General features: G+C 49.2%; 1 protein-coding gene across 1 annotated transcript; it reads right to left on the reverse strand.

Annotated features, from left to right (window-relative positions):
- Nucleotides 1-20531: 20531 nt before the first annotated feature.
- On the reverse strand, nt 20532-26865 carry TCF15 (transcription factor 15). Its single transcript, XM_050807331.1, has 2 exons — nt 26267-26865; nt 20532-21193 (listed from the first exon to the last, which is right to left on the reverse strand). The coding sequence occupies exons 1-2, from the start codon at nt 26783-26785 to the stop codon at nt 21119-21121; spliced, it is 594 nt and encodes a 197-aa protein (XP_050663288.1). The 5' UTR covers nt 26786-26865; the 3' UTR covers nt 20532-21118.
- Between the last annotated feature and the right edge of the window lie 522 nt (nt 26866-27387).

Here is a 27387-nt window from a genome sequence, read left to right on the forward strand (position 1 = left end):
TGGTATTAAGTACAGTCATAATGTTGTACAATCATCGCTACCATCCATTTTCAGAACTCATTTCTTCTTGTACAATTGAAGCTCTATACCCGTTCGTCAATAACTCCGCATTCCTCTCTCCTCCCAGTGCCTGGCAACCACCATTCTGTTTTCTATCTCTACAACTTTGACTATTCTAGGTACCTCTGTTTTCTATCTCTTCAACTTTGACTATTCTAGGTACCTCATATAAGTGACATCGGACAATATTTGTCTTTTTGTGACTGGCTTATTTCACTTAACATTCTCATGGTTCATCCACGTTGTAGTATGTGTTAGAATTTCTTTTTAAAGGCTGAATAATATGACAGTGCATGTATACACCACATTTTGCTTTTTCATTTATCTGTTGATGGACACTTGGGTTACTTATGCCTTGATTTTTTGTTTTTGTATTTGTTTTGAGATGGAGTCTCGCTCTGTTGCCCAGACTGGAGTGCGGCGGCATGATCTCGGCTCACTGCAACCTCTACCTCTTGGGTTCAAGCGATTCTCATGCCTCAGCCTCCCAAGTAGCTGAGATGACAGGTGTGCGCCACCACGCCACACTAATTGTTGTATTTTTAGTAGAGATGGGGTTTCACTGTGTTGACCAGGCTGGTCTTGAACTTCTGACTTCAAGGGATCTGCCCGCTTCAGCCTCCCAAAGTTCTAGGATTCCAGGCGGGAGCCACCTCAGCCACTGGCCTTGCTTCCACGTTTTAGCTACTGTGAGTAATGGTGATATGAACATGGATATACAAATATCTTTTTGAGACAATGTTTCCATTTCTTTTGGATACATACCCAGAAGTAAAACTGCTGGCTCATAGGGTAGTTTTATGTTTAGTTATTTTTAGGAACCACCACACTTTTTTCCAAGAGGCTGTATCATTTTACATTCTCACCAACAGTGGACAGGGCTCCAATTTCTCCACATCCTTGCAAACCTTATTCTTTTCTTTTTTTTTTCTTAATAGTAGCCATCCTAATGGGTTTGAGGTGGTATCTCATTATAGTTTTGACTGCATTTCCCTAATGATTAGTGATGTTGAACATCTTTTCGTATACTTATTGGCCATTTGTACATCTTTTTTGGAGAAATATCTACTCAAGTCATTTTTGAATTGGGTTGGTGGGGTGTTTTTTGCTGTAGAGTTTTAGGAATTCTTTATATATTCTGGATATCAATCCAGATGTATACTTTATCACATATTATATATGGTTTTTCATATCAGAAGGCATATAAGATATATGCTTTCCAAATATTTTCTCTCATTCTGTGGGTTTCCTTTTTACTCTATTAATACTGTCTTTTGATGTGCAAAATTTCTAAATTTTCCTGAAGTCTAATTTGCCTTTTTTCTTTTGTTACCTGTGCTTTTGGTATATATTCAAGAAATCATTGTCAACGCCAATTTCAAGAAGCTTTCTCCCTATGTTTTCTTCTAAGAGTTGTATAGTTTCATTTCTTACATTTAGGTCTTTGATCTATTTTGAGTTAATTGTTGCATATGATGTAATGTAATGGTTCAGATTCATTCTTTTGCATGTGAATATTCAGTTTTCCCAACGTCACTTGTTGAAAAGACTGTACTTTCCCTCATTGAATGGTCTTGGCAGTCTTGTCAAAAATCATGTGACCATATATACGAGATTTTATTTCTGGGCTCTATTTTCTTCCACTGGTGTGTATTTTTGTTCTTATGCCAGTATGACACTGCTTTGATTACTATAGTTTTGTAGTAAGTTTTGAAATCAGGAAGTGTGAGACCTCCAACTTTGTTCTTTTTCAAGATTATTTTGGGTATTTGAGGATCTCTTGAAACTCCATATGAATTTTAGGATGAATTTTTCTATTTCTACAAAAAGAAATCCTTCAGATTTTGATAGGAATTGCATTAATTCTGTAGATTGCTTTGGGTAGTACTGACATCTTGAAAGTATTAAGTCTTCCTTCCTTTTTTTTTTTTTGAGATGAAGTCTTGGTCTGTTGCCTAGGCTAAAGTGCAGTGGCGCGATCTCAGCTCACTGCAAACTCTGCCTCCCGGGTTCAAATGATTCTCATGCCTCAGGCTCCTGAGTAGCTGGGATTATAGGTGTGTGCCACCACACCTGGCTAATTTTTGTATTTTTCATAGTGGCGGGGTTTCACCGTGTTGGCCAGGCTGGTCTTGAATGCCTGACCTCAAGTGATCTGGCTGCCTTGGCCTCCCAAAGTGCTGAGATTATAGGCATAAGCCACCATGCCCAGCCAAAAGTATCAAGTCTTCTAATTCATGAACATGGGGTATCTTTCCATGTATTTGTGTCTTTTTAAATTTCCTTCAGCAACATTTTGTAGTTTTCAGTGTACAAGCCTTTCATCTCCTAGGTTAAGTTTATTTCTAAGTATTTTATTCTTTTTGATGCTATTGTAAATGAAATTGCTTTCTTAATTTCCTTTTGGATTATTTATTGTTAGTGTGTAGAAATGCAACTGATTTGTGTGAAATCTATTTCGTATCCCACTACTTTGCTGAATTTATTAGTTCTAAAAGGTTTGTGTATGTGCTGTGTGTAGAATAACAAGAGAGTGTTTTAAGAAGGAAAATACAACAGTTAAGACACCTTCACCTGCAAGCAACAACACAAACCAGACTAGTGTAAATGAGAAGGGAATTTATTATCGTACAATAAGAAGCCCAGATGTAGGGTGACTTGAGCTTTGGTTAACTGAACGTCATCATCAAGAACTCAGATTTTTTTTCCCCATCTTTTTACTCTTCCTTCAGCTATTCCCTCATAGCTGCAAGATGATTACCACAGATCCAGCCATCACATCCTCACTCAGCAATGTACAGAGGCAGAAAAGAGCCATTTCTTCCATGTATGCCTTTTTCTTTTCTTTTTTTTTTTCTTTTAACTTTTTGTAGAGACAGGATTTCACTATGTTGCCCAGACTAGTCTCAAACTTCTGGACTCAAGTGATTCTTCCACCTCAGCCTCCCAAAGTGCTCTTTTTCTTTTGTTTAAAGAAACCTTCCTAGAAGTCCTTCCCTGAGCAGACTTACTTTTATGTCTCATTGGCCAGAAACAGGCCACATGCCCATCCCTAAACTAATTATAGCAAGGGGAAGGAGACCACCATGGTTTACTTGGACCAATCAGAATTTTCCCCAAAAAAAGAAAGGAAAAGAGGGGTAGATGGTAGAGCAAAGTGAAGATCTTTTTAGCATAAGAAAAAAGGAAAATGTTCGTTAGATGACAGCTGCAGGCAGCACTTAGCTTTAAATTCAACTGCAAGGAACATAAAAATGCTTAAAAATTGGCTTAAACAAGAAAGTGGTTTATTTTCAACTCATATTCACTAAGTCCTGAAGTAAGCAGTTCATGACCGGTCAGGCATCGTGTGGATTCAGAGACCCAGGTTTTTTCAATCTTGTCACTTCATCATGTATGACTTTCATTCCCAACTGTGTCTCATGTTACAAAATAGCTACTTGAGCTCCAGACATCACATCTGCTTTCCAGTCAGCTGGAAGAAGGAAGAAATGAGGGAGCAAAGCTCCATATATTTAAGGATACTTCCTGGAGGTCACAACTTTATTTACATCCTATTGGCCAGAAGAATAGGTTCTTCAATTGTCTATAGAAGAAGGAGAGAATAAAATTTTGAGGACAACCAGAAGCTTCTGTCACAGCAACCACCAGATTCTCTTCCAGATGGAATGTTCAGTTCTACCAAATGCTGCTGAGCAGTGGAGTGGATGTGTATGGAGATGTAATCTTTGGATTTGGCACTTGGAAATCCTATGTGACTTTGGGAGCTTTGGGGAAGGGATGAAGGCAGAAGTCCAGGAGGAGTGGGCAGGATTTGCATGGGATTCATCTCAGCATCAAAGACTGCCCCCTCCCCCGCTGTATAATGGCCCACTGCCTCCCCATTGTGACCAGGCCTTCGTGATGTCTGGATCTGGCCCCCCTCCTCCCAGGACAACGCGCAAGGTTCTACAGTGTGGGCAATCTCTCATCTCCCAGCCTTGCGGAAATTACGCTTACTGTCTGGACTCCTGGCAGCTAACTTTGTCAGGGCACCTGTCTACCCTTCTAGACCACGAGGGCAGGGGTTATTGCTGATCCAGCCTCACATGAGCAAACAAAGTCACAGAGTCCTGATAGATGTTAATTGACTGAGTGAATGAACAAACAAGCTCTCAGTGCCTAGCATAGGGCTTGATCCATTGTTTGTGTGAATAATGGTCATTGAATCACTTTGTTTATAAAAGGATGAATGAATGAAAGAATGAATGAATGTATGTATGAATGAATGAACTCATAGTGCTTAACACCAAGTCTGCTTACATAACAGTTGCTAGAAAATACTTGTTTCTATTATTTAAAACATGAATAATATATTCATATGATTCAAATATATTAAAACATATACTGGGAAGAGGCTCATTCCCACTCCATTTTCCGTCTATTTGGTTCCCACCACTTTTATTCATGTCTTAGCTTTCCAGAGGTTCTTCATGCAAATTTATGCAATGAAATATATTGCTATTCCCCAACGCCTTGCTTGGTGGGGGTAACTGGGACTGAGAAGGTAGGGACCGCTGAGGTAGGCACAGAGTCAGATAACTTGATATATTATCCTCACTGGCCTTCTCAACACAGCCATTATTCTGGGAGGGCACAAGATTGTACATTTATTTGACTATAAAACATAAATCAGATCCCTAAACCCGGGTTCTGTCCTGGCTGGGGCTCTGACCTCCCACCTGCCCTGTGTGAATCAGGAGCAGCAGCCCCTCCCTGGGAAGGGATGGCCAGCTCCACTGCTTTCTAAGAGTGGGCTGGGTGCAACAGGTTGTACCTGAGTTGCTGCTCAGTGGAGCCACGCCAACTAAAGAACACCAAAGCCCAGAGCAAGAACCTTCCTCCCTTTCCCATTTTCCTTCAACTTGTTGTTAAGGAGAAAGTCTGTGTTCAATGCTGGTGTGTTTTTAACACCTCTCTTAACACTTACTTCCCTTTTTAACAGAGAATAGGCCTCCAGAGCCTTTTGCAGGCAACCGGATCTGGCTAGAATGTGATGACATTGTTTTGTTTTCATTGTACTTATTTTTATGGCTACCTTCTATTTATGGCATGAGATACTGGTTTTCCATTTATGGAGGGCCCGAAACTTTCCTTTTGAAATAATATATTTATGTTTTTAAAAGAAGGACCATTTAAAGAAAAAATATTATGTAATATTAATTGTGTAATATTTAGAGCACAGGTGGTACCGAGACAAGGAAAAAATTATAAAGAGGTATGTAATGGGCTGAAAAGGAGGACATGCTTCTCAGGCTAATGCCTCTCCCAGCCCCTGTTTAACAGAAGGCACCACTGAGGCACAGAGAGAAAGGACTTTCTCAAGGTCACACTGATGATGTGGACTAAGAACTGACAGCCTCTTGATAGCCCTGTGGTGGGGGACATCTTGTGCCAGACGGGGAGGGCAGAGGTCAGGGACTGTGTGCAGCCCCATTGGTCTGTCCAGTGCACTGATCCACTAGTCAGACAGAGTCCTCCAAGGTTGACCAAGTCATGGACTGAAGGCAAAAAGGACCGGGGGACCTGGAGGGGAGGAGAGGGGAATGCTGGTGTTTATCGCGCACTGACTATGCTAGATGTTTGGGTGCCGGACGTCACTCCCAGATAATTCACAAATGTGGGGGCAGACATGTCCTACAAATATAACTCAAGTTTCTGGCGACAGTGTGCTAAGTGCTCCAACAGAGGCCTCTGTAGTGACATCTGGGTTTTTGTCTGCTTACTGGTCATATCCCCATATTCTTTTGGGAAACCATCTCTTCACCACTCTCGATTCTTGTAGCTCAGACCAGGCAAACCCCACACCCACTTCTGAGGTGGGCACGTGACCAGACCTGGCCAATTAGAGCACTTTATCCTTCTTGCCACAGAGACTGGCACAGGGTTGGGCATGTGACCCAAGGCAGGCCAGAGGGGGCCTTCCGCAGGAATTTGCTGGAACTACTAGAGAAAAATCTCACTTAATAGGGTTTTCTAAATGGATAAATTGTAATCCAGAGTTGAGTTGCTGGCAGCTCTCTTTGCCACCAAAAGAGGAGAGGTTCTCTGAAAATGAAGCTGACAGGGAAACAGGGATGACAGATGGAGAGACAGCTAGAGTCCTAGTGCTATTGTATGGTCACCTCCTGGATCCAGCCATGAAATCGGTGACCCTGAACTCAGTTCTATTTATTTTTTATTTTTAAAATTAAATTAAATTTAATTTAATTTTAATTTTTAGAGATAGGGTTTCGCTTTATCACACAGACTGGAGTGCAGTGGTGCAATCACAGCTCACTGCAGACTCAACTTTCTAGGCTCAAGTGATCCTCTTGCCTCAGTCTCCCATGTAGTTGGGACTACAGTTGTGTGCCACCACATCTGGCTAATTTTTAATTTTTTAATTTATTATTTAATTTAATTTTTAATTTTTATTTTTTGTAGACATGTGGTCTCACTATGTTACCCAGGCTGGTCTCGAACTCCTGGCCTCAAGTGATCCTCCTACCTTCACCTCTCAAAGGTCTGGGATTACAGGTGTGAGCCACTACGCCTGGCTCATTTTTATTTTTGTAGAGATGGGATCTCACTATGTTGCCCAGGCTTGAACTCGGTTCCAGAAGCCAATAACACAAACACACACACACACGCACACACACACACACACACTCACACACATTTGCATTAGCCACTTGGAGATGGATTTCTGTCTCTTAAAACCAAAAAGAGACCTGGATAATCCAGGCAGAAACATTATCATGGGAATGTTGGCAACAGAGAGGGGTTGGAGGGAGTGTGTGTAAAGATTTATCCTGGAGTCCTTCCTGGTGGAAGCAGGTTTTGAGCAGGGTTTTGAGAAATGGAGAGCATTTTGATATACAAAGAAAGGGAAGAAACAGTATTTCCAGTGAGGGAAACATCCTGGGCAAAGGCTTGGTGGCAGAACAGGGCAGGGAAGTGGCACAGTCCAGTGTGATTGGAGAGAGGATGGGGATAGAGAGGTGGTGGGAGAGGAGCTGGCAAGGAGGATGCGCCCTAATCGTGCAGAGATCCAGTCTGTTCCTCCACCTGCATCCTCCTCCTCTGGAGGCATGCCCTTCATCAGTTAACTCATCCACAACTATTTACTGAACACCAGCATGTGCCAGGCACTGTTGAAGGGCTGGCGAGAGAGCTGTGGGCCATACCACCAAGTCCCTGCCCTCTTGTAGCTTCTTTTGTAGGTGAAGGACACAGGTGGTAAACATAAGAAAAAAAGAAACAAGTATTATAGTGTCAGGGAGCAATAATTGTTATCTAGAACAATTAAGATGAGTAAAAGGAATACAGACTAGTGGAGAGGGGTTTGGGATGAAAATGGATAATACTGATGGTTGACCGACATGGTGAATGCACTCAATGCCACTGAACTGGTAAAATGGTTAAAATGATAAATTTTACATTAGGTATTTTTCTGTTCTTTATATTATGCACATTTCACCACAATAAAAAATAGGATTGGCGGAGGGGTGCTATTTTAGCTAGCGTGGTCAGGACATGTCTCTCTGAGGAGGTGTCGTTTGAACAGAATGAGGGGAATTAGCAAGCCTCGAGGAGATCAGGGGGAAGGTATTCCGGGTGGAGGGAACTGCCAGGACAGACCCTGTGGGGCCGGAGTGGGCCTGGTGTGCTCTAAGGACGGTAAGTGGGCCTGTGTGGCTGGAGCCCAGAGAGCAAAGGGAGAGTGGGAAGAAGATGAGTGCAGGGGTCAGCAGGGGCTTGGATGCCAGGAGAGGATTTTGGATTTGGTTGTATGAGTGATGGGAAGCCATCGGAGGGCAGAGCAGGGAAGGGGTATGAATTAGACTTTCTGTTCAATTCTCCCTCTGCCCATACTCAGTCTCGCTCTTAATCGGGATGGTGATCTTGCCTCTGCTTCTGACTCTCTCTCTCTCCTGGCTGCTACCCTCTTCTGCACATCTTCATGACCGTTATCTTGCTGAGGTCATCTTTTTTTTTTTTGAGACACAGTCTCACTCTGCACCCAGGCTGGAGTGCAGTGGCACAATCTCGGCTCACTACAGCTTCTGCCTCCTGGGTTCAAGCCATTCTCATGCCTCAGCCTCCCGAGTAGCTAGGATTCAGGTGTGCACCACCATACCCAATGAATTTTTGTATTTTTAGTAGCAATGGGGTTTTGCCATGTTGATCAGACTTGTCTTGAACACATGGCCTCAAGTGATCCACCCACCTTGGCCTCCCAAAGTGCTGAGACTACAGGTGTAAACCTCTGTGCCCAGAGAGGTCATTGTTTTATATGGCTGACCCAAATGACCTCCAACGGGCCTCCCTGCCTCCTGCTGACCCAGCCTCCACCAGTCATCAGGGTCTCTTTCTACCTGCAGCTCTGACTAACCCTTGCCTTGGTGAGAGCCACAGTCCCCCAGCTTTTCAGTCCAGCCCCACCTAACTTCTTTTCTCCTCACCCCAAAGCCCATACTTAGTCACTCGGAGCCTCCATGGGGTTCCCTGCTGCCGTAGGCTGTCCCTCCTCAAGGCTGGTGTATGGCTCTCTGCTCTACTCACGTTCCTTTTCACCTAGACAGCCCCCTCCCATCCTTCAAGAACCACCCAGCATCACTCCTCTTCAAAGCCTTCCTTGGCTGTCCCCGCCCCGGGCTGGCTTAGCTAGCTCCTCTTCAGTGCTCCCTAAACCACTCACATCTTCCACTTTCAGAGCCCCGAGCACGTTGGCATGCAAAGCACATTGGTTTGGCTTGGTTTTGTACAAGCCTTTCCCTCTCCTCAGCTCCCTGAACCCCTAGTTCCCTGCTCATAGTATAGTCTCAATAAATGTTTACTGAATAAATGAATGAGTTTGGAATTTATCTTGCAGAAACCATACTCCCACCACCACTACCACCACCTCCACCAACAAAAATAATATCCAACTCAAGCTGAGGACTTGCTATGTATTGCGCACTGTGCTAAACGCTTCCGAACCTGGATCTGGTTTCTATTTCTCAATCTTAGGAGGAAATCACTGTATTAGCCCCAATTTAGAGATGAGAAAACTGAGGTATGGTGAGATTAAGCAATTTTCCCAAGGCTGCATAACTCAGAAGCAGGAGAGCCGACAGTCCAAAGTGTGCAGCCCAAAGCCATAGGTACCGCACGCAGCTGGAGGAGGCGCCTTGGCATTACTGCATCCATGGACGGGGTTTCCGGGAGTCCTGGAGCCCCATGTGAAGATTGGTTGTCTATGAACTTTTGGGTGTGGAGGCAGGTCCATTACTTGTATTTTTTTTTTTTTTCTTGACAGGGTGTTGCTTTGTTACCCAGGCTGGAGTGCAGTGGTGTGGTCATAGCTCACTGCAGCCTCCATCTCCTGGGTTCAAGAGATCCTCTCGCCTCAGCCTCCCAAGTAGCTGAGATCACAGGCATGCATCACCATGCCTGCATAATTTTTTTTTTTTTTTAAGAGATGTTGTCTCCCTGTGTTGTGCAGGCTGGTCTCAAACTCCTGTGCTAAAGTGATCCTCCTGCCTTGGCCTCCCAAAGTGTTGGGAGTACAGGTGTGAGCCATCATGACCAGCCGTGATCCATTACTTTTTTTTTTCTTTTTTTTTTTTTTGAGATGGAGTTGTGCTCTATCACTCAGGCTGGAGTGCAGTGGTGAGATCTTGGCTCACTGCAACTTCTACCTTCTGGATCCAAGCGATTCTCCTGCCTCAGCCTCCTGAGTAGCTGGGATTACAGGTGTGTGCCACCACGCTTGACTAATTTTTGTATTTTTAGTAGAGACGGGGTTTCACCATGTTGACCAGGCTGGTCTCAAACTCCTGACCTCAAGTGATCCACCCACCTCGGTCTCCCAAAGTGCTGAGATTATAGGTGTGAGCCACCACACCAGCTGGTCCATTACTTTTGTCAGAGTCTTAGAGGGGCTCTTGATAATTCCTGCATTTAAGACGTTCATCTGCACATAAGGGGGAAACATAGAGAGTTTTCGAGTATTGGACTGTTGGGGCTCAACCTATGCTTTGGAGAGATCACGTTGGTTATCCATTGCAGTGTAATGCAGGGAAAAGAGATTGGAAACATCCCTAAGGTTCACCAAGAGTGGATGCGTTAATCATATCATGGTACCTCCTTCCACAGAAGGGAATATTATGCAGTCATAAAGATGAATGAAGAGTCTCTTTATGTACCATGTGAAATGATTCCCAAGATATATATGTCAGACAGAGAGAGAGACAGGGTCTGGGTCTCACTCTGTCTCCCAGACTGGAGTGCAGTAGTATGATCTCGGTTCACTACAGCCTCCATCTCTGGGGCCTCAAGAGATCCTCTCACCTCAGCCTCCTCAGTAGCTAGGACTACAGGCTTACACGACCACGCTTGTTAATTTTTTTTTTTTTTTTTTGGAGAGACTAGGTCTCACTATATTGCCGAGGCTGGTCTCAAACTTCTGGGTCAAAGAGATTCTCGCACCTCAGCCTTCCAAAGTGCTGGGATTACAGGCGTGGGCTACCATGCCTGGCCTTCCAAGACATAGTTGAAGTAAATACAGCAAGGTGCAGGCCAGCATGTATAATTAGCTTCTATGTGTGTTTTTTAGGAAGGGAGGGGTGAAGATTATACATCAAGATGTGCTTCTGTATGCGTAGAAAATCTTTGGCAATATTCACTGTTAAATAGTCAGTGGAAACTCTACCTCATAGGGTTTGTATGAGGTTTACATGAGTTCATCTTAGATAATTGCTTAGAAGAGTACCTGGCACACATTAAGCACTACAGAAGATTTTATTGAATAAAATAAAAAAAGAGAGTCCCTTAGGGGATGGAGACCAGGTGACTAAGGGGCAGGGAGAGACACTTATTTTTCATCTGATGCCCTTAGACTCCTTTTGAATTTGGTACCATGGGTAAATATTTATTTATGTATTATTTATTTTTGAGACAGAGTCTCACTCTGTCACTCAGGCTGGAGTGCAGTGGTGCGATCTCGGCTCACTGCAACCTCCACCTCTCGGGTTCAAGCAATTCTCCTGCCTCAGCCTCCCGAGTAGCTGGGATTATAATTGTGCACCACCACACCTGGCTAATTTTTGTATTTTTAGTAGAGTCGGATTTTCGCCATGTTGGCCAGCCTGGTCTCGAACTCCTGACATCAGGTGATCCACCTGCCTCAGCCTTCCAAAGTGCTATGATTACAGGCGTGAGCCACCACGCGTGGCCTTTTTTTTTGAGGTTTAAATTCAGTGTATCTTGGCCAGGTGTGGTGGCTCATACTGTAATCTAACACTTTGGGGAGCAGGTGGATTTCTTGAGCTCAGGAGTTCGAGAGCAGCCTGGGCAACATAATGAGACCCCATCTCTACAAAAAATACAAAAATTAGCTGGGTGTAGTGGCGTGCACCTGTAGTCCCAGCTACTTGGAGGGCTGAGGTGGGAGGATTGCTTGAGACCAGGAGGCAGAGGTTGCAGTGAGCCGAGATCACATCACTGCACTCCAGCCTAGACGACAGTGAGACCCTGTCTCAAAAAAGAAAACAAAAAACAAACAAACAAACAAAAAATAAAAGAGAGAAAGAAAGAAATTCAATGTATCTAGATAGCTAAGAGATCATCTGAGGGGGTCAGGGCCTGGAAGGAGATCCCACCCAGAATCCCCGGGAATTCGCTGTAATTGGTCAAAGGCTACATTGTGTAGTGTGAGAAATCAGGACGTGAGGAAAAGGTGGGCGGGAGACACCAAAACACCCACGCCCCAGGGCCCACTATAAAAAGCACATTTAAAAACACCAGACTGGAAAAGTTTTATTATTATTATTATTATTTTTTAAATAGCAAAAGCGAGTCCCCCCAGGAGGCGCGCTGCAGCTGCGGCTGTGGCGGTTCCCAGGTGATGTCAGTCCTGGCCAGGCGCCAGTCCCGGCCCCTTGGAGACGGTCTTGGTGGGTTCAGCTTGACTGTTTTTCCTTCCTGAGACTTGAGGACACCTTCCTGTCTCAAAGAAGGAAGCCTTTCCAGGGCTTTCTGAAAGCCAGGGGCAGGGGAGGCGGTGGGCCTGGGCTGCAAGGGCAGAGAGAGGCAGGGAAGGTGGGTGGGGGTGGGGAGGAGTGAGGGCTGCCTCTGGGAGGAGAGTGAGGGTGGAGTGAGCAGAAGACAAGCCTGGCTCCTGGGTGGCTCTTTAGCCCTCCCACCCGGGGGCGCGAGGGGGTCTGCTTCTTGGGAATCCAAGGCCCGCCTCCTTGGCCCCATTGCTTCTCAGCCCTGGCTGCTTCCTGGGGAGGCCCCTGGGTGGGGTGAGGTTGGGGGGTGAGAGAGGTTCCCACAGAGTTCCCAGTCGGTCAGTGTCTTTTCTCCCTCCCTGAGCCCTCGGCCCACCCTTTCTTCTTATGGTTAAAGGCTCTTTGCCAATATCTTCCAGGCCAAGCGCGGTGGCTCACGCCTATAATCCCAGCACTTCGGGAGGCTGCAGCAGGCGGATCACCTGAGGTCAGGAGTTCAAGGCCAGCCTGGCCAATATGGTGAAACCCTGTCTCTACCAAAAATACAAAAATTAGCCAAGTGTGGTGAAGCACTCCTGAATCCCAGCTACTCTGGAGGCTGAGGCAGGAGAATCGCTTGAACCTGGGAGATGGAGTTTGCAGTGAGCCGAGATCATGCCACTGCACTCCAGCCTGGGTGATGGAGCGAGACTCTGTCTGAAAACCAAACCAAACCAAAACACCCAAGACTCTTTTCCAATATCTTCCAAACTGGGTTTTCTGCAGATGGGACGATCTACAGAGCTGAGGTTGAGGTCCAACTCTGCACTCCTAACCGTGTGACCTCAGGCTGGTCACTGCTTTTCTTTGAATGCCACCTCTGAAACGGATTAGGTTGGCCTTAGAGGGTGGTTATGCACAATGAGTGAGACAGAACAATGCCTCTTGGTCCTTCGTATCTGCTGAGCACCCACAATGCGCCGGTGCCACCCGGCACTCGGGATGCTCGGCATTTGGCACAGAGGCAGCAGAGCAGGGAGGTGAAGAGAGTGGGTTCTGGACCCAGCCTCTGTCCATATCCTGGTTCTGTCCTTTGGTGGCCATGTGAGGATAGTGACAGCCCCTGTCTCACTGGTCGTAGAGGAGTAAATGAGTTGCAGGCCTTGGAACAGTGCCTGGCACTGAGGCAGTAATAGGCAAAGTAAGTGTGTGCTTTTATTTTCAACTTCTGTCCAACTAGCCTCGTGGTGCTTTGACAGCTTCACGGGGCTGCTCCGGGAACTCAAAGGAGATATGTTGGGGATTCAGGGTTCGTGTTTAGGGGAGACCCAGGTCCTGCAGGTGCCCCATCATTCATACTGATGCAGAGGTGGCCTGGAAGCTGCAGAACGATTCACACTTGGCAAAGCCTTCTTTCACCTTGGAAGCATCATTTCTAATGATGACACAGGTCTCCCAGCCATGCATTCCCACATGTCTTAGAAGCACCCATCCCATTTTTATGATTTGCTCAGAGCCTGCTTTTTCAGCAGGCCGTAACCTCCATGAGGTCAGGTACTACATCTGGCTTATTCTCTGATCATCCCTAGAGCCTTGTGTGGTTCATGAAGAAGTTCAAAACATGTTTGTTGACTTACTGACTGACAGACTAAGTCTGCCCGCCTTATGTCGGTCTACAACGTTACACTCTATCCTATGCCTCCTGCTGAGTTTTACATTCCTGCTGTGATGCAGGCCATGCGATCTGGAGCTAGACCCCCTCAGTTGGAATCCTGGCTGTGCCATTGCCTAGCTGGGTGACTTTGGGCTTGGTTTTCTAGTATGTGAAATGGGGATGGCAACTGTACCTACCTATGTGGCTTGTTACAAGTGAGGCCATCTCTGTACGTCATTCAGAGAAGTGCCTTGGACTAGTCAGTTCTGTCAACATCAGGACTAGGTACGCACCTGGTGAGGCCACGTGGGGGCGGTGGTTGAGAGCCCAGTGGGGCTTTGCAGCTAGAACATCTGATTCAAATCCACTAGCTCACCAGCCACTGTGTGACCTTGGCCAGGTTCTTTAACCTCCTTGTGCCTCCGTTTCCTCATCTATAAAATGGGGAAATAATAATACATATCTAACAAGCTTTTGAGCAAGCTGTATTTATTTATTTATTTATTTATTTAGAGACAGAGTCTTACTCTGTCGCCCAGCCTGTAGTGCAGTGGTGCAATCTTGACTCACTGCAACCTCCAACTCCCAGGTTGAAAGGATTTTCCTGCCTCGGCCTCCCAAGTAGCTGGGATTACAGGCATGTGCCACCATGCTTAGCTAATTTTTGTATTTTTAGCAGAGGTGGGGTTTCGCCATGTTGGCCAGGCTGGTCTCGAACTCCTGGCCTCAAGTGATCTGCCCTCCTCCACCTTCCAAAGAGCTGTGATTATAGGCATGAGCCACTGCCCCCTGCGAAGCTGTATTTATTTTATGAAAAGTGCATAGCCTAGGTCTGACACGTAGTAGGTCCTCAAAAGAGTCAGGCATTTTTCCAAGCCATTCAGAAAAAAACAACTCCTAGATTTTACCAGCTTTCCCTCCCACAAGGCCAGTCTGTCCCAGCTGACAAAGTTGCCGGCTGTGCTGACGTGAGGAAAAGCAAGGGCCAGAGAGGGCCAGACGCCCACCCTGGGTCACACAGGAGCAGTGGCCAACCTAGAATAGGCTAGGTCTCCTATCTACAGCCTGTTCATCCTTAGTGCCTCCCTGGTTTCCAGGCCCTGCTGGCCTGCCCTCTGACCCTAGCCCCCTGGGAGCTCTATCCCAGGCCCGTGGGGTCTGCAAATCTGGTCTGGATTAGACACGCTGGGAAGCAAACGCCAGCCCCGCCAGCCGGCTGCCCAGTGGGACCTGTGCTCACAGCTGCTGAGGCTCACAGGGACATAAATCATGGTGGCAGGAGGCTCGGGGGCTGGGACCACCTTAGCCTCCTAAGGGGCACAGGGGCCTGAGAGTCATGAGCAGAGACACCTGGGTCCGCTGGGGATATTTTCCATCCTCTGTTGGACAAGCTAAAGCCAGGGTGCATCAGAGGGGGCCAGGACACCATTTGGCAGGCCTCGCATCACAGTAGGCCAAGATCCCAACTTCTTTTTAACTTTTCATTTTGCAATCATTTACAACATGCATAGAAGTGACCAAAGTGGTGTGCGGAACTCCCATATACCCTGTACGCAGATCCACCTCATTTTAAGTTTGTCATATTTACTCCATCCTTTTCTCTCACACACATATTATTTATTTTTCTTCTGAACCATTTGAGAGAGCACGTTACCTGCATCATACTTCTCTCCTCCTTAATAGTACTTCAGGATGTATTTCTTTTTTCTTTCTTTTTTTTTTTTTTTTTTGAGATGGAGTCTTGCTCTGTCACCCAGGCTGGAGTGCAATGGTGCGATCTTGGCTCACTGCAACCTCTGCCTCCCGGGTTCGAGCAATTCTGCCTCAGCCTCCCGAGTAGCTGGGATTATAGGCGCCCACCACCACAGAGTTTCACCATGTTGGCCAGGCTGGTCTCGAACTCCTGATCTCAGGTGATCTGCCCGCCTTGGCCTCCCAGAGTGCTGGGATTACAAGTTAAGCCACCACGCCCGGCCTAGATATCCTTCTTAAGCACAAGGATATCCTCTGACACAATCAGGGTGCCGTTAGCAAATACAGAAAATTTAAGTTTCATGCAATACCTTAATCTATTGTTCATATCCCAATTTTGTGTGACCATGTCTCAAAAAAAAAATTGTCAACTCTACCAAGAAGGTCCCCTGTCACATTTTCCCCTCTGCAGTACAGGATCCAGTTCAAAGTCATGCATTGCATTTACCTGTTCAGGTCTAGACTTGATATCACAACTACACAAGGTAAAATATACAGTCATAAGAGACACAGATGGAGTTGAACAAAGACATCCATCTTCATATGCACATCCCCATGAACCAATGTTTCTAATAACGCATCATGCTCCTGACTGTGTGGAGGTAGTTAAAAGTTAACTTGCCAGGCCAGGAACAGTGGCTTATACCTGTAATCCCAGCACTTTGGGAGGCTGAGGCTGGAGGATTGCTTGAGCCCAGGAATTTGAGACCAGCCTGGGCAACATGGTGAAACCCCCCCAAAATAAAAAATTAGCTGGGCATGCTGGTGCACACCTGTAGTCCCAGGTACTCAGGAGGCTGAGGTGCTAGGATTACCTGACCCCAGGAGCTGGAGGCTGCAGTGAGCCGTGATTGTGCCACCTGCACTCCAGCCTGGGTGACAGGGTGTGACCATGTCTCAAAAAAAAAAGTTAACTTACCAAATATGCCATAGTCTTCAGCACTCTGTTTTGTAGTGCTTTATTTTTTAACCTAATAAAAGCCTCATAAAATGGAAGTGGCCTGGGACAATGAGGGGAACCTGAAGTGCTGTGGGTGCCCAGGGCTGGAGGAAGCGGCCCTGTGTTCTCAGCCCTGCTCAGCTCCAGATGCTGTGCAACTGTGGCCCATCACCACTCTTCTCTGAGCTTCAGGTTGCCATGGGTGACCTCCGAGGCCTTCCTGCCCATAATTGTGGAGTCAGAGAAGACAGCCCTGCCTGGCAGGGAGGGAGATTTGGGTCCTTGTTGTCTCAGCGGGGCCAAGGACCTGCTGGGGAACCACAGGCAGGTTGCCTTCTGTCTTGTCTCACTTTCTTCATTGTGAAATGATGAACTCTGAGATTATTATCGTGCTGATGCTTCATGTGTCAAGACTTGGGGGGAGAGTGTATCCCTTTGGGGTCCAAGGTGGCCTGGCTGAGTTGGTCATTCCAACCCCTTCAGTCTTGGATTTCTTCTCCCTGAGCAGCTTGACTCCTCTGGCTCCAAGTTGGCCTGGAGAAGCTTGGCTGACCTGGACCATCCTGGAGGTGATGGGCATACTGGGGGAGTGGACAATGCTAAAAAATGTTCCCCAGAGGAGGTGCCTATATATGCAGACCACACCTGTGCTTCTCCCCAGTCATGTGTGTGGGCTGACCTTGCAGCTCACAAAGGCTCATGGGCATTAACTGTCCATTACCAGGAAGATAGCAAGCTGCAAAATATGCATAATGGAGCACCATGCAGCTACAAAAAGGTATGCAACAGCTCTGTGAGCAACCGGGGTCTCCAAGAAGTATGGTTAAGAAAAAAAAAAAATCCAAGTGCAGAGAGGAATGTGCAAAATGCTACCACTTGTATGGAAAAACAGTATCTATGTAACTTGCCTATATATGCAGACCATCTCTGCAGGAATCCACAGGATCCTGGTTACCTGAACATAGTAATTGCCTCTGAGGACTGGAGCTGGGTGGCTGGGACAGAATACTTACTGTCAGTTTATTCTTTTTGGTGTCTCTACAAGGGAAAGAACCAGTATGGGTAGACGTGCAAGAGGGGCTGGCTCCTGGGAAGCTGCTAATTGCATTTCTTTTTTTTTTTTTTTTTTTGAGACGGAGTCTCGCTGTGTCTCCCAGGCTGGAGTGCAGTGGCGTGATCTCGGCTCACTGCAAGCTCCGCCTCCCGGGTTCACGCCATTCTCCCGCCTCAGCCTCCCAAGTAGCTGAGACTACAGGCACCCGCCACCACGCCCGGCTAGTTTTTTGTATTTTTAGTAGAGACGGGGTTTCACCATGTTAGCCAGGATAGTCTCGATCTCCTGACCTCGTGATCCACCGCCTCGGCCTCCCAAAGTGCTGGGATTACAGGCTTGAGCCACCGCGCCCGGCCTGCTAATTGCATTTCTTGATATCCATGCTGGGTATACAGGTGTGCTTAGCTTCTGAAAACCCATTGATTTCAAGTACACCCTGTGCACTTTCCTGAATGTGTCTTATACTTCCATAAAAAGTGTAAACTTGGCTGGGCGCAGTAACTTATGCCTGTAATCCCAGCACTTTGGGAGGCTGAGACGGATGGATCACCTGAGGTCAGGAGTTCGAGAGCAGCCTGGCCAATATGGTGAAACCCCGTCTTTACTAAAAATACAAAAATTAGCCAGGCATGGTGGCGCGAATCTGTACTCCCAGCTACTTGGGAGGCTGAGACAGGAGAATCGCTTGAACCTGGGAGGTGGAGGTTGCAGTGAGCCGAGATCGCGCCACTGCACTCCAGCCCGGGTGACAGGGTGAGATCCATCTTAAAACAAAAAGTGTAAACTTAGCATGGTTTAAATGATTGTGTTGTGTATATGTGCGTGTTTAACGAAAATGCTGCAGAGCTGGGTGCAGTGGCTCACGCCTATAATCCCAGCACTTTGGGAGGCTGAGGCAGATCACTTGAGCCCAGGAGCTGGAGACCAGCCTGCGCAACGTAGTTAAGAACCTGTCTCTACAAAATAAACAAATAAATAAAATTAGCCAGGCCTGGTGGCGTATGCCTGTATTTCCAGCTACTCCGCAGGCTGAGGTGGAGGATCACTTGAGGACAGGAGGTTAAGGCTGCAGCGGGCTATGATCGTGCCACTGCACTCCAGCCTGGGTGACAGAGTGAGACCCTGTCTCAAACAAAACAAAACTTGGTGGGATTATAGTCTTCACTGTGGTTGTCTTTGGGATGAGTGATATTTCTAGAGTCTTGTAGCATTTTGCATTTATTTTACAATGAAAAACACAGGCAGGGAAACCTATAAATTTTTTTTTCAGAAACAGTAATCAGTATAGAAGCTTTCTGGAAGGACACTCAGGAAGCTGCCTCTGGGGAGGGGCCTGAGGGAGGTCTGTACTTTTCACTGCATACCATTTGACACAACTTGGATTACTTACCAATGCAAACAGGGTATAGTAAAAATTATCTCACAAAGCAAAACAAATACTTATCTTTCTGTTCTAGCTGCTCTTACTAGTTAGAGATTGAGCCAGGGAGGCCCAGAGGGGTCACGCAACATCTCTGGGGTCACCCAGCAAATCTGGTGGCGGAGTGGGCCTCTAGCCAGAGCACCCAAGTGTCTGCTCTGCCCCCACTCCCAGGTTTCCTGCCATTGACAAGGCCACAGTCCTTTTCCTGTGGCTTTGCCAGAGGCTGGCTATACCTGGCCGGGGTAGGCGCAGGGAGAGCAATGTGCTTTCCTAATCAGTTCCCGAAGGGGGAAGCACAGCCGCGCTGGGACACAGGATAACCACGCCAGTGTCCCTGGAACAGCAGGGAAGTGAGGTAGAGGGTGCTTGGAAAGCTCTCCTGGGTGGGGGACCCTGGCCCCCTGGGGCCCTCTTTCCTCTACTTCTCACACCAAAGGGGTTAAGCGTGGTGGTTTCATGGCCTGCTCCAGCCTAGGGACTGGCAATTCCACAACTCCCTTGATCTCCCCGGGCCTTGGTTTTCATCTGTGAGGAAGACCAGGTTGGTCGGGCTCATTCCTGTGGTGTCTGGCACAATGCCTGGCACACAGAGGGTATTGGCAATCTGTTTGTCAATTTGCAAAATGTGAGCCACAATTCAGGCTCAGAGGGTCAAATGCAGGGGAGTGGGTAGAGGCAGAACAGAGGGGATAGGAATATGGACTCTGGGGCCAGACTTCAGTCAGTAAACATGAAATGGATCACTTGAGCTCAGGAGTTTGAGACCAGCCTGGGCAACATAGTGAGACCTTGTCTTTAAAAAAATAAATTAAAAATAAAAGTGTTGTTAAATAAATAAACTGTTGAGATAGGCATATGAATGCACCTTACTGAGGAGAGGGTGGCTGCCTGGCTGCCCTGGGCTTTCCCTGGCTCTCTCACCCTCAGGCCTCTCAAGCTTCTCTGATCCTCGCCTCACAGGGACACAGCCCCAGCCTGAGAGCGCGAAGAACTCCTAGCTGCACTGATCAGCTGTACCCATCGCTGTCTCTGCTGGGTCTACAATGGGGGAGACACCAGCCTTCACCTCCCAGGGCTCCTGGGAGTGTAATCGGGGTAATAGGTGCTGGTTTTCCACCTGGGGCATCTCCAGGGCAGGGAAGGAGCTGCTCTGGGCTTCAAAGGTGGACGGACTCAGGGTGTCACCCTGCCATGTGCCTCTGGGTGTCATTGGTCTTCTAAGTCATTTCAGATAACACAGCGGTAGGAATATTCCCCTTTAGCATGCACTCATTTGCACCTGTGGAAAACCACATGCCTTGTTGGTGATAGCATTAAAGAGGGATTGAAGGACGGCACGTTCACAAAATGGAATAATAAGCAGCTCAGAAAGAAATGAAATACCCTTTAGGTACTGACTTGGGATGATACCAAGCTAGATTAAGGAAAAAAAGGAGCTGAAAGTGTGTACGATGTGCTGTCATTTGTGTATTTGCCTGATCATTCATAGCGAATGGGACATCACAGGAAACTGGTGCCCTAGGCTGCCTGCAGAGAGGAGAGCTGGTGGCCGGAGGACAGGGGCAGGGAGACTTTTCAACACATATCCTCTGGTACCTTCCGAATTTTGAACCATGTGAATGAAATGAACGCAGTCCTTATTCAAAAATAAATAAAATTAAGATTTCTTTACCAACCATACCAGACACCTAACAGTTGTTAAGAACATCTGATAAATAGCAGACTGAGGAAGGTTTGGTTATGGCTCCCGGAGAGGGGGTTCTGCCTGTCTTCCCCAGCCCCACCCCTCTAGGGCTCAGGGCAGCCCCTGGAACGTCTGTGCCTCTCTCTAAGTCCAGGGGAGGGCCCACCTCTGACCTCCGATGTCCACAGGCCCCCTCCTCAGCTCAGAACGACGTCTTTTATTTAAAAATAGCTTTTATTTTAAACTCACCAATTCTCTCTCTCACACACACTCACACTCACGCACAGACATACACGTACACCCTCTGTCACCAACAGTCTGTGTTTTTCCAAAGTTCTGCCTTGTCTCTGACCAGCCAGAGCTGCGCAGGCTGAATGGATCCTCACAGTTCTCCAGGATCGGGTGGAGATGTCCCGAGGGCCCTGCCCAGAGTGTCCTGGACCCAGGCCATGGTCCCCTGGTCCCCACACAAAGAAGGGGTGGGCTCGGCTCCTGGGGTCTTCTTCCCTGTACAACCAGTGGCTGGCTCCTGGCCTCCTTCTCCAGGGTCCAGGCTCATCTCCGCGGCCCTCGAAGGGGGGCCACCCCCCTCACCTTCAAGCAGCTGCCCCCCAGGTCACGACGGCCACCCTGCAGAGGGGGAGAAAGAGTATAAGGAGGTTCGATCAGGCCAGTGTGAACACTAACCTCTGTATCCACCAACAGGGATCCTGATAAATAAATCACAGTTCAGCCACACGATCAAGTTCTCTGCGGCAGAAAGCAGAAGAAACCTTTTCTGGACTGATACGGACTGCTGCCGAATGACAATGTTATGACAATGTTTAAGGACAAAAGCAAGGGGCAGGCTGAATGCGCCTGTGTGCTGTGATTGCTGGAGAGAAGTGCACGTGGGAAATTGCGAGTGGGTTTCTTCAGAGAGGAATTTGATGATGGAGAGAGGATGAGAGGGAGGCTCTCTCATGCTATACTTTTTTTTGAGACAGAGTCTTGCTGTGGCCAGGCTGGAGTGCAATGGAGCAATCTCAGCTCACTGCAACCTCCGCCTCCTGGGTTCAAGGGATTCTTCTGCCTCATCCTCCCAAGTAGCTGGGACTACAGGCGACCACCACCACGCTTGGCTAATTTTTGTATTCACGCTATACTTTTTTACCATTTCCATTTCTTTCCCATATGATCTGTTGCTTTAAAAAAAAGAAAAGGATCCAATACATTTTAAAGCATAGTATTTTACATGGGCAAAACCAGCACACCCCGCAGTGGTCTTCCCCCTGCCTGACTGCATGCCTAGTGGCTCACTCTTCCACCTTCAAAAAGGGGACTGGATTTCTGGCCTCCTTGACTTCCTTCAGGGCGTCCCCTTTGCCAGGAATGTGCTCTCAGGTCTTGTCTCCCTGGAAAGGTTTCTCCGTTCCTAAATTGCCTAGCACTTCCTGTCTTTCTGGGGACATTCCATGGGGACGAATCTCAGAAGGACAAGGCAGGGTCTCTCCTTTGTCCCACCTTCTGGACTGGGATCTCAGGGAATGGTAGGGAAAAGGAGTTCTTCACTCTGTGGTCCCATTTCCAGCCTGGGCTCTCTTGGCCCAGGACCTGACTTGGAGCAGGCACCAATCAATGCCGACTGAATTAAGTGGCAGCCATTGGAAGATGGGCTAATGGTGGCAGTCCCTGAAATCATCAGTCCCTACAGGGGCTGTCTCTACCAGCTCTTCTCATTGATATTTTCAGACTGGACACATGTGTTTCATCCTCACCATGAGCCAGAGAGGTCACAGATGTTAGAGCACCCCCTCTTTTGCGGCCTCCAGCCACTGAGTGACTGGCCCAGAGGCACCCAGCCAGTTGTAAAAGAGCTGGGCTAGAAATCTATGTTGTCCAACAATCTGTCCTGTTTCCAGGACACGATAGTGTCTGAAATCCCACTGTAAATGCTCATCGCCCTGAGCCTGGCTAGATGATGATGGAACAGGCAGCTTTCTCAGCCCACTTAGAGAAACAGCTGACCATCTGGGAGCTCTGCCCCCTGCCCCCTCCACCCCCAGGTCCAGGTTGGGGCAGATCCATCCAGATGCGAGCCCAGCCTCCCTCGAGGCTCTTGCAGCCCAGGGACAACATGTTCACTCACAGGCAGGGCTATTTTGAGGGCTGAGGCCACAGTCCCAGCAGAGCCTGGGGCTTGGGCTTCTCAGACAAACTCTGGCAGGAGTGGCTGAGAAGGGCAGATAGGGGAGGGGGTGCAATATTAAGGTTGAATTAGAAAACTGGCCTTCCCCTCTTTAAGTCCTCAGGGACAGGGAGAGCTGCCCCCTTCTACCCCAAGTCTAGAGGTCATGTGGAGACCTGGGGTCCCAGAAGAATGCTGGGACTGTTCACCTCCCTGAACCTCGGTTTCTTCATCTATGAAATCGGGACAAAATGATTTTACTTGCCATCTCAAGGTGCAGTCGAATGTGAATGCAGCTGTGTAAGCTGCTAAGTGTGCTTAGAAGAGGTCCTGACAGCCGGGTATGGTGGCTCATGCCTGTAATCCCAGCACTTTTGGGAGGCCGAGGCAGGCAGATCATGTGAGGCCAGGAGTTCGAGACCAGCCTGGCCAAACATGGCGAAACCCCGTCTCTACTAAAAATACAAAAAATTAGCCAGGTGTGGTGGCTGGCGCCTGTAATCCCAGCTACTGGGGAGGCTGGGGCAGGAGAACTGCTTGAACCCAGGAGGCAGAGGCTGTAGTGAGCTGAGATCATGTCATTGTACTCCAGCCTGGGTGACAGAGCGAGACTCCGTCTCAAAAAAAAAAAAAAAAAAAAAAAAAAAAAAAAAGAGGTCCTTACAAGACCCCAGTTTGTTTGTCCCTTAGGAACTTAGCTCCAAGGGTCTTCAGGAAGCACCATGGTTAGGAGTTAGGTTTAAGTGAGACAGACCTAGGCTTCGATCCCTACTTTGCCAAGGGCCAACTACTGCACCTCAGGCAAGTGATTTCATCTCACTGAGCCTCAGTTTCCCCCCCTGTAAAGGAGAGTTACTTTATAGGATCACACAAGCTAACATAGGATTACACAGGCTAATCTAGGTAAAGCCTTGGTACAGTGTTGGGAATATAGTAAATGTTCATAAGTATTACTATCAGCATCATCTACTGAGAGTGCCTCCTGGTCCCAGCTACCCTCTAGGTATACCAACAGGGGAGAGAGAGCCTTACAAGATGATCCTGTCTGATCCCCACCCCCAGGTAACAAAGGGAAAACAGGGCAGAAACAAGAACCCCCGTTCCACCTCCCACTTGCTAATTCTACCACAGAGGGCCACACCTAACCCGTCCTTCAACAGAAAGATGCTACAGGGAACTGTTTCCATGGCAACCCCAACTCCAGACTGGCCAGGATGGGAGGGAGGTGGTGGCTCAGGGTAAAGGAACAGGGTGTTGGGTCTTAAAGCTCTCTGGCCCCCCCAAAGCTCAGAAGGGAACAAGAGCTCCCCAAGACAGCCAGTTTTCTTCCAGCAGAGTCTTCAAGGGGCCATAGCTGGCCAGGATTGCCCCTCTCGCCTATTCCCAGAGGAGACTGTGGGGTTGAGAGCATTGTTTCTACAGCCAAATTTGGCTGGGTTCTTGGTCCCATAGACAGATCCCAGGGAAGCAGCCAGGCCCAGGGGAGGTCCCTGTGAGCTGTGGGACAGGCCTGAGACCTGCAGAGAAGTCCCCCAGCCTGCCTGCTGTGGGGGTGGACACATGACAGTTACAGGGACTTACCCCTGTAACCTATCCCACGTCTCAACCAGGCAGGCCTGAGTTTGAATCCTGGTTCCATCACTGACTGTGTGTCTCTGCGCCACTGGCAGCTCCTCTAAGCAAGTGGGGATAACCGCAGCGCCTCATTCCTGGCTGTTGCCTGATTTTAATGATAACTCATGAAGAGTGCTTAGCACAGATCAGTGCTCATGAAGGCTGCTGTCACTGCTGTTACTGGCCATTGTGCTCCCCCTCTGCACTCCCGCCACTTTTAGCCTCTTCCCTCTTCCTTCTCTAGGTCTCAGCTCTTGCTGTATGCCCCAATCCTAGAACACCCTTTCCATCGGCCTGTCCCTGTTCTAAAGCATCCTTCAGAAATGCGACACAGAAACCCTGTCAGCACTCACCCTGGGTTGGGGGCTTCCTCTGGGCTCTGAGAATCCCTTTGTGCTTCCCCTACCCCATCATCAGACCACAGCATCCTCATCTTCATCTCCCTGCCCTGACCCTGGGGCTGCACTGTCAGGTCCTGACTGGTGGATGGGTAGGGACCTATAACCTGCTTCTCTGGGGTTCTCAGAGCCAACAGCAGGCAGCTGTCGGGTAGCTAAGGGTTGCTAACTGGAATGAATGGGTGAAAGGCAGTCAGGGAGTATCCCTGAGGGCCCCTTCAGGTCTTCCCATCTCAGGAAGCCTTAAAGGCCCACTCCTGGCTTCTCAGCCCAGCCTGGGGCACTGACAGGGGCCCACAGCTGGGAGCAGTAGGGACCATGGAGAGGGTACAAGCCTGAGGCTAAGAAGACGGATTCAGGGCAACTGAGGCAGCCAAGTGTTGAGAAAGCAGGCTGGATGTCTGATGGGCCAGACAGAGGGTGGTCTCAGGCCAAGATGCAGAGGTCTCCGCAGAACAGGGTGGAGCAAGGGACCAAGGGGAGCTGTGAGAACCAAACAGCAGGGAGTCAGGGGCCTAACTCCAATTCCCCATGCCCTTCCACTTGGCCACCAAAAGTCAGTACTCTCTCATGCTGTTTCCCTGGATGCAAATGGTAGCTGCTGGAATACAAGTTGTTAGACAGGCTTCTTTACTGTAGGAAAAACCCAGGCCAGAAAGGCACAGGGTCTGGGGATGAAGCAGGTTCCTTGGGGCCTGGGCAAGGTTTCAGCCAAGAGGCCACCTCTGCTGCCACACAGCCCCCGCCCACCCCTACTAGCCTGGTCCACTTCCTTGCCCAGGACACACTGCAGGAGCTGCACACCAGCTCCCTCCAGCTGAGCCAAGAGTGCCCTCTCCCAACACCACGTCCTTTTGGGGGCTGGGGGCTCTCAGGGGGCCCCTTCTTCACTCCTACTGCTCATCCGCTGGGAACCTCAGGCTTTCGGTTGGGGGTTTGTGGCGTCCTTTCTTCTCAGTCTCCTGCTCTTGGGTTAGATCTCAGGACAGGGGACAATTACTTCAAGGTGGGGGCAACACACACCGGGCAAACCTAGGGCGAGCACCCCAGCTTCCCAGCTGAGTAAATGTGGGCAGGTGATTCCATCTCTGATGCTCAGATCCTCACGAGGATAAAATGGGCAGAAAAACTACCTGCCTGAAGGGATTCTTGTGAAGGCAAAAAAGTGGATGTGGAGCGCATCAGCACAGAGGAAGACTCAATAAAAGATGGACTTTGTTATTCCGTCCTCATGCTGTCTTCCCAGCAGGAAGGAAGTACCAGCACACCTTTCGTTGGAGGGGATATCCCACACTGAGCAGTTAAATCAGACCCGAACTCTGGGTTTTCCTGTATCCTTTCTGTTTGGGGGACAGGACATTAAGTCAGTGGTTCTGTTCCACACCAGACCCTGGGCTTGGGGAGCCGCACCCAGCACAATTCCACGTCGCTTCCCCCTGGCCTCGTTGGGGCCCCTTCCCGGAGAGGCAACGTCCCCCGCCTACCCCGACCCAGTGGCCGCAGTGAGGGACGCAGCACACTCACCCCCTTGCGCTGGTTGCTGAGGCAGAATGTGCAGATGGAGCGCGGCTGGCGGCCGCCGTCGGCGGCGGTGGGGACGGCGCTCTTGGCACTGCCGGCGGCGCGGAAGCACGGCTGCCCGTCGTCGGCCGAGTCGCCCAGCAGCAGCACGTTGGCCAGGTGCGCGATGTAGCTGGATGCCAGGCGCAGCGTCTCGATCTTGGACAGCTTGCGGTCCACCGGCTCGGTGGGGATGAGCGTGCGCAGCGCCGTAAAGGCCGTGTTCACGCTCTGAGTGCGGTCCCGCTCCCGTGCGTTGGCCGCCTGCCGCTGTCGCACCACCACCACGGGGCCCGCGCCGCCGCCCGCCCGCCGCCCGCCCCCGGGGCCCGGGCCGCGCCGCGCCGCCTCCAGGCCCTCGCAGCAGCCGAACGACTGGTCCGACGCGTCGCTCTCGCTGCGGTTCTCCTCGTCCTCGCTTAGCAGCCGCACGTCCGGGTACAGCACGTGCGCGCCGACTGGCCGCAGCAGCGCGAACGCCATGGGCGCCGGCCGCGTCCCTCCGAGCTCCGCGTCCCAGCGTTGGCCGCGCCCCGCCGTGCGCTCCCGCGCGCTCCCACGGCCCCGCCGGCCCCCGCCTTATAGGCGAGGGAGGGGCCAAATGGCAAGGCCGCCCCGGCCGGGGGCGGAGGGCTCCGCCCGGCCAATGGGGAGGCACCCGCCGCACCCTGGCCAATGACTACGCGCCCACCGCCTCCGTTCCCTAGGTTGAAAGCGGCCCGGGAGCTGGTGGCCCACCCCGAAGGCTCCCATTCCCGGCTGGCTAGCCCGGCAGATGCTGGAGGTCTGGGCGAGTCGGCCGGGGTGGGCCCAGATTCGAACTTTTTGTCCCCAGCCTGGACCACCTGGGAGACGCGGGCAGGTCCCTTTCTCCTCTCTTGGACTCAGTTTCCTCATTCGGAACGTTCAGATTGCGGAGAAACAGCTAGTGTATTCCTGCCCTCAAATTCTAATCCTGTAGTTCTGCAACTTTCATGTGCGTAAGAACTGGGGAGGGGGCTTTTGCTATTACAGAGTCCCAGATTGCTCCCATTCTGATTAAGCAGTTCTGGAACGTGCCCAGGAACGTGCATTTTGTAACAAGC

The sequence above is a fragment of the Macaca thibetana genome, chromosome 10 (assembly GCF_024542745.1).
Source record: "Macaca thibetana thibetana isolate TM-01 chromosome 10, ASM2454274v1, whole genome shotgun sequence".
NCBI classification, from domain to species: Eukaryota; Metazoa; Chordata; class Mammalia; order Primates; family Cercopithecidae; genus Macaca; species Macaca thibetana.

Coding starts and splice junctions, on each gene's coding strand:
- TCF15 (XM_050807331.1), bottom strand. CDS start 26,785: ATGGCGTTCGCGCTGCTGCGGCCAGTCGGCGCGCACGTGCTGTACCCG. Junction 21,194..26,266: donor TCAGCAACCAGCGCAAGGGG/GTGAGTGTGCTG, acceptor CCCCCTCTGCAG/GGTGGCCGTCGTGACCTGGG.